The sequence below is a fragment of the Mandrillus leucophaeus genome, unplaced genomic scaffold (genome assembly GCF_000951045.1).
Source record: "Mandrillus leucophaeus isolate KB7577 unplaced genomic scaffold, Mleu.le_1.0 Scaffold163, whole genome shotgun sequence".
Lineage (NCBI taxonomy): Eukaryota > Metazoa > Chordata > Mammalia > Primates > Cercopithecidae > Mandrillus > Mandrillus leucophaeus.
In genome coordinates, this window is record NW_012101621.1 from 1424396 (window position 1) to 1431282 (window position 6887).

Genomic DNA, 6887 nt, shown 5'->3' on the forward strand with positions numbered 1-6887 from the left:
CTTGCTCTGCCTTTTTGTTCCATTTAGGCCCTTAACAGATAGGACGATGCCCACCTGCATGGGTGAGAGAGACCTTTATTCAGTCTATGGATTAAATGTTAACCTTTTCCAGAAACACTCTCACACTTAAACTCAGAAAAAAATGTTTATGTGAGCATCCCCTAACCCAATCAAGTTGACACATAAAATCAACCATCACAAGTGCCTAGAAGCTTGAATTCCTGTGTTCCTCCCATAGACACTAAAATGGGGTCTAGCAGTCCTTAGTTCTAGGCCCTTCCTTATATCAACTTATTGATAAACTAGGAGCTCAGCTCTGAGTGTAAAGATAGGGGTAAGGAATGGGAGGAGACTAACAGACTGGACTTGGGTAAAGCGTGCAAAGAGCAATGGACACCTCCCTACCATCCCCCATCACTACTATTTATCCCTGTTTCAGAAAGTTTTAAGCAATAATAGTAACATGATGTTAAGAAGTTTGAAGAAGGCCAGGCGCAGTGGCTCATGCCTATAATCCCAGCACTTTGGGAGGCCGAGGTGGGCATATCACCTGAACTTGGGAGTTCGAGACCAGCCTGACTAACATGGAGAAACCCCGTTTCTACTAAAAATACAAAGTTAACCAGGCGTGGTGGCACATGCCTGTAATCCCAGCTGCTAGAGAGGCTGAGGCAGGAGAATCGCTTGAACCTGGGAGGCAGAGGTTGCAGTGAGCCAACATAGCGCCATTGCACTCTAGCCTGGGCAACAAGAGCGAAACTCCATCTCAAAAAAAAAAAAAAGAAAGAAAGAAAGTTGAAGAAAAGGAGATAATTTTCTCCTTTTCTTTCATCAGACTGATCCTCCAGCCGCTCTCTTGAGGTGATGTATTCTCAGAGGCAGCCACATCTACTAGAAAGTGAGGAAAATAATTGTAGATAATTGTGACTATTTCTAAAAGTGAGAAACTGTGTTTGTAATTTTGTAAACACAAACATCTAAGCTAAATTAAAGTAAGGATGTGGGAATTCACACAAATAACACTGGACGACAGAAATGTCCTTTGGGGAATTTGCCTTCCTAAATATAGAAAGGCTTTATCCTGAGCTGCCCACATCTGAATCTACGTATTGCCCTGTAAGAAAGAATAAGACAAGTGAAATCGCCACACACACAGCCCTAGAAAGATGTATTACATAAATGGCTGAAAGGGATTTGAGTTCTGTTGGTGCCAAATTGTGTCACAAGGAAGAAAATTCCAAACTGAGAAACCCCACATCACCATCCCAGAGCCAGTGCACTAGATTGAAGCACTTTTTATTCTTTCTGCTGAACTAGAGAATCACATGGATGTGTCTTCGGAGCACATTTCAGGCAACCATTTCCTTTTCCTCTTGGTGCCAGTTATCCTTCCACTGCAGGCATCTGTATCCATAACACATTCAAGGCATGCTAACTTATGGGACCTGCATGAGACCACATCTCAGAGCACTGTCTGTGAACCGAGGCTATGGTGCTTTTGTGAGGTGTTGGGAAAGGAATAAAGGAAGGTGGGTGATTAAAGTGAATGGAAACAAAATTACCATTCTCAACTTTGATCTATAAGGATCAGTATGGAGAGGATTATTCCTCCCACCCTAAGCTCTCAGAGAACACTCTGCTAGGGCGGTATGACAAAGACACCATCCTCATTGAGGAAACTTCTGTGTTTAGGTGGCTCCACGAGATCATTTATAGTATGAGGAATAAGTTTGTGTATTTCATTTTGCCATGTACAGGTGATAAGGACATAGCCCCTCCTATAAAATGATTCATATTTACACCACGGTATTTCAAATGCTTCTGTTAAATTACAATACACTCCTTCTACAAGACCCTTGCTCCTGTTGCATTTCCTAACTCCATTCTTACATGGCACAAATCTGTTGTAACAGATTTTTTGCAGCTCGTCATATTGCATAAGGAGGAAGTAATGTTCTGTCACACAACGGTGTTTGTGGTAAACATTTTTTCTCATGATTTCTTCATTACAGTAGTCCCTATCATATAATGGCATTCCAGGTTCGATAATGACACGTCTTTCGACTTTTTCTTTGGTAGGTGGTCTGGTGGGCCCTGTCCTATGAAATTCTTCCAAATACTCTTCAAATTCTTCCATATCATCATCTGGGGAATCAAAATCTGTATCCACCTCTTGAAACTGCACTGGCTGCAGCAGCTGCTGCAGCAATAGAAGCAGGAGCAGTGGGTGTGTGGTGATCAGAGTTCTCATCATTTTTCCTGTAGACACTAAAAGAGATAAGGAGATATGTTCTGTTGTGATAATGTGCTTGCTTCACATTTCCTGTGAGGGGCACATTTATGCCACATATTGCTATTCTGGGCTCTAAGATTTTGGATCATTTTTAAATCGCCAACTCATAATCGATCTGAATACTTCTAAATTATTCACAGAAATGACCTTACTAGGCCTACAGTTCAGCCTAGAGCTGTGGTAAGAGAAGAAAAGGTGAAGGAAGGAGAATGAGGAAGGGAGAGAAATAAAAGTAAGGAGGAAGAAAAGGAAACAAGGAAGAAATGGAGCAAGAGAGAGATTAAAGGCCAGGTGCGGTGGCTCACGCCTATAAACCCAGCACTTTGGGAGGCCGAAACGGGCGGATCACGAGGTTAGGAGATTGAGACCATCCTGGCTAACATGGTGAAACCCCGCCTCTACTAAAAATACAAAAAATTAGCCGGGCGAGGTGGCGGGCGCCTGTCGTTCCAGCTACTAGGGAGCCTGAGGCAAGAGAATGGCGTGAACCCGGGAGGCGGAGCTTGCAGTGAGTGGAGATCCTGCCACTGCACTCCAGCCTGGGTGACAAAGCAAGACTCCGCCTCAAAAAAAAAGAGAGATTAAGGAGAGAAGGAAGGAGAAAGGAAATCAAGACAGCAGTGAGGAGAAAGGGAGGGAGGCAGAGAGGAGGCTCACATGCTTCTTCCGTCTGAAACAAATGCATCTTTTTCCGTTTCCAGGAGTTGAGAACTTGCTCTGAAAAGAGCCACCCTCCCCTTTCAAACATTCCACTTTGATAAGAAAAAAACTCCTTAACCGTGTCTTTCTTTCTCCTCTTGCGTTTTTCTGACCATAGATGCCCTTGGAAAAGGGATCAAGGAAGGTTCAATTTTGAGCAGCTGGGATAAAAATACATTCTTGAAGTCACTCTAAATTAAAAACAATGATACACAGTAATAGCTAGCACAATGAGGAGTTACGTGCCAAGCACTAGACTAAGCACTTTAAGTATATTATCACCATCATCCAAACAACCCTATAATAAATATATTATTTTTAGCATTGTTGTTGTTATAACAATGAAAGTTGCAAAAAGGAGGTAAAGTTATTAATATCTCTCTGTGAAGGGAAGTTGCTTAAAATCTTACATTAGATTTGGCAGACTCCTGGTTCAAGCCTATTTTTGTCTAATTTCCACACATCTGTTCTTAGCTGGTATTCTATGGCCTCTATCAGTCTGGTTTCCCTTCCTAAGGCTAGACTGTACCTCCTTCTCTAGGCTGTCAAACACAGTGACTACTGAAATGGCCAATCTTAAAACTGAATTTGAGCCCCTAGAGTGCTTTGACAAATTGGTCCACACTCCACGAAGCACCAACTGTTTTATTGCAGAAGCAATCTCCTGAGTTTTCTTACCTTACCAAGCTCTTTGTAAAAGAAGTCCTACTTGGTGGCAACCTGAGTGATTCTCTAACAGTCGTTCCCTGGAGACCTTGATCTATCAGTGATGGAGATGGACAACCTCCTGTTCTAGGCTGGATACTGAGTTTGTTCATATGTGTGTAGAAAGGTTAGAGAATGATGGGATTAAAGAGAGGTGGATGTTGGAGGACACATCAGAAAGTGGAGACAATATGAAAGTTGAGCATAGGAGTGCAAAGAATGGAAAAGAAAAGAAAAAGCTGCGTAAAATAGTGATGTGAGAATGGGCACTCTGGGGTGGCCATGTGCCACACTGTCCCTCCCCTCCCTGCTTTTCCTCCCATCCCTGCTTTCACACTCTCATCAGTGTCCTCCAGGAAGTCTCTTCAGAAGAGTGATCCCATGGTGACAGGCCAGAGAGCTCAGAACATACTCTCACGAGAACGTGGAGCCTCTGCAACATCTTGATCTGGAGAGAACATGGACAGTACACGTGTGAGAAGCAGAATTCCGGCAGCTGTGGCCCTGCCCTTTCTACTGCCCAAGAACATGCATAGGGCCTGTCCAGAATACTGTCTTGTTCTTTAAATCTGCAACCTTCTTCACTCTTGATTTATGAATTCAATTGTGGTTTCGTTCTTCTCAAAATCCTTTCTCATCTCAAAGTATGTGTATTTTTTTTTGTACTCCATTCTGTTACTGTTACAGATTTTTAGAAATCTTTCAACCGTCTGGAATTTATTTTAATGCATAGTAAGAAGTTAGTGTGGTCTTTTTTCACATGGTTTATACATAATCTCAGCATCAATTATTTGGGAAAAAACTATTCTCTCATGTCTAATTTTAAAAGCTACTTTCTATATTTCATAATTCTGTTTCTGAACACTTTTTTTCTGTTTTGATGTGCCATAATATGCTGTTTTACTTATTATAATTTTACTGTTTCTTTTTAAGAGTCACGGCCTCACAATGTTGCCTCGTTTGACTCAGAACTCCTGGGTTCAAGGAATCCTCCTACAGCCTACCAAGCATCTTGGACTACAGGTGCACTCCACTGTACCTGTACTTATTATCATTTTGTGAAACATTTTGATAGCTCATAAAGCAATCTACACTCATTCCTCTCCTTATTCAAATGTTCACTACGAAGACAAACAGAAAGTAGTTTATAGGGTGCCTGGGACAGGTGGTAGAAATGAGGATTAACAGTAAATGGGAGAAAGAGAGACAGAGAGAGAGACAGGGTGGCAGTGAGGGAGGGAGGGAGAACACACAACAAATAGTGTTGAAACAAGATCACTCAGTGTTTCTGAAGTTTTTGCCTGGTAATGTCACACAGCAGAAACTCCTGGCCTACCTGGGGAATGTAGGCGTCTTGGTTTTTCCTGGGTTCTCACTAATTGAAATTTCTGTGGATGAATCCAGAAATTTGCATTTTAAACAAATTTAAAGGTGATTCTTAGTTCACTAAAGTTGAAGAAGGAATTTCTTAATAGGCATTAAAATGATCTTGTGAAAAAGAAAACATCAGAAAACAGTAGGGAAAATGTTTGGCCTTTTCAGCAAATGTTCTTGGAAGAAGAATGGGATGAGTCGCTTCCTCCTTTGGGCTATTGTGAATCATGTTGCTATGAACATGGGCACACAAATACCTGTTCAAGTCCCTGCTTTTCCTCCCTGTTTTTAAACTTGCTTGGAAGGTTTATCGCAACTTAGATTTGCAGACTGAGAAAGGCCTTGGAAAGGTTGTCTATCTAGTTTCTCTTCCTAAAATCTGAGCCCCAGATCAGAACTCTGTATTTAAACAACACATAAGAAGTTTACAGTAAAAAGAAAAGATTGGAATAAGTAATGGGCTTGTAGGTGGACCAATGTATTTCAGAAGGATTATTAAGTGGTATTTTAAATTTTTAAATTTAAGATTAAAATTTAAATTTAAAACTGATTTACATTAAATTAATTTTTTACAAAATTTTTGAACACTTTATATAATGAAGCATCAATAAATCATGATCATATAATAATTATATAGCCTTAATCACAAAAGGAAAAACTAAATTAAATCTTTTAAATTGACAATAATTATAATAACTTACAAACTCAGTGCTGATGAAAGTGTGATGAGATGTTTCTGTCAGAAAGAAATTGTTATAATTTTTTGGAAAATTTGAGAAATACAATAAAAAGAATAGCTGATACTTTCCTCTAGCATTTCAATAGCTAGAATTCTAAGTTGCAATAATTTATATTGAAAGACAAACAGCAAATTTTACTTAAAAGGGGAAAAAACTGAAATTTTAAAATACAAGTATCCAAAAAGGTGGGAAAGGGAAAGGTTAAAATGAGTCTGATGTATTTATAGAAATGACAATAAACATTGCAACAATAATTATTATTACAAGAGCTAATATTTATTGAGACACTCAGTATTTCATGTGCATAGAATTGTATATTCTTAGAATGGGCTATTTTCCAGAATTTACAAATTTATTAATCAATAAAATTTTAGATCATCTGAGAAACAAAGAGAATAGAAAAAAAGAAAAAAATTAAAAATTTAGAGATATTAAATATTTTGTGATATAATATTATAGTAGTAGGACTCCCTGGTTGACAGTGAGAAAAATTCCAAACAAATTACCTTAAATGCAAGGGGCACTGTATTGACTCACAGAAGTTGGAAGTCCAAGAGGTAGGGCAGGAGACAGAAATCAAATTCTTGACTAGACTCTTGTTTCTACTCTCTCCCACTCTACTCTCCTTTGTACATTCACTTTATTCTCGCGTAGGGTCTCTCCATGGAATGACTGCCCCTTTGTGGCCTTATATTTAGGGTCACAGTAGGAAGTGCCATTTTCTCCCATCTTCACCCAACATGGAAAATAACTTTTCTGATTGGCCATGCTTCTGCCACATGAATAAATCCAAGGATGTGGGGCACTCTGATTGGCTACCTGAAACACATGTCCTCTTTCAGAAGTAAAGGCAAAACTACACAATTAAAACCCAACAGAATTCCAATTGTCCACAGAAGGGCTGTTCCCTATTACACAAAAAAGGAATAGAGACCAAATCCGAAAGTAGTAAACGTGCTTTGCTGTTTAGCTGGGGGAAAATCAAAACACTCCATCTATAGCATGTTCCCAATTAACAGAAATATAGATTACATGGGAAAGAAAAGAAAAAAATAAAATAGAAAATAAGTTGTTAT

At 39.5% G+C, this 6887-nt stretch overlaps 1 protein-coding gene across 8 annotated transcripts; it reads right to left on the bottom strand.

Annotated features, from left to right (window-relative positions):
* Positions 1 to 1280: 1280 nt before the first annotated feature.
* RNASE9 (ribonuclease, RNase A family, 9 (non-active)) lies at positions 1281 to 6375 on the bottom strand. Of its 8 annotated transcripts, none has more exons than XM_011976175.1 (5): positions 6318 to 6375; positions 5773 to 5807; positions 5034 to 5085; positions 4110 to 4145; positions 1281 to 2268 (listed from the first exon to the last, which is right to left on the bottom strand). In XM_011976175.1, coding segments are annotated over exons 4-5 (630 nt in total). In that variant the 5' UTR covers positions 4111 to 4145; positions 5034 to 5085; positions 5773 to 5807; positions 6318 to 6375; the 3' UTR covers positions 1281 to 1639. The 8 variants fall into 8 exon arrangements, with proteins under 8 accessions (XP_011831565.1, XP_011831564.1, XP_011831567.1 ...); XM_011976174.1 differs by having other exon boundaries at positions 4035 to 4145; XM_011976177.1 differs by lacking the exon at positions 5773 to 5807.
* Positions 6376 to 6887: the final 512 nt, after the last annotated feature.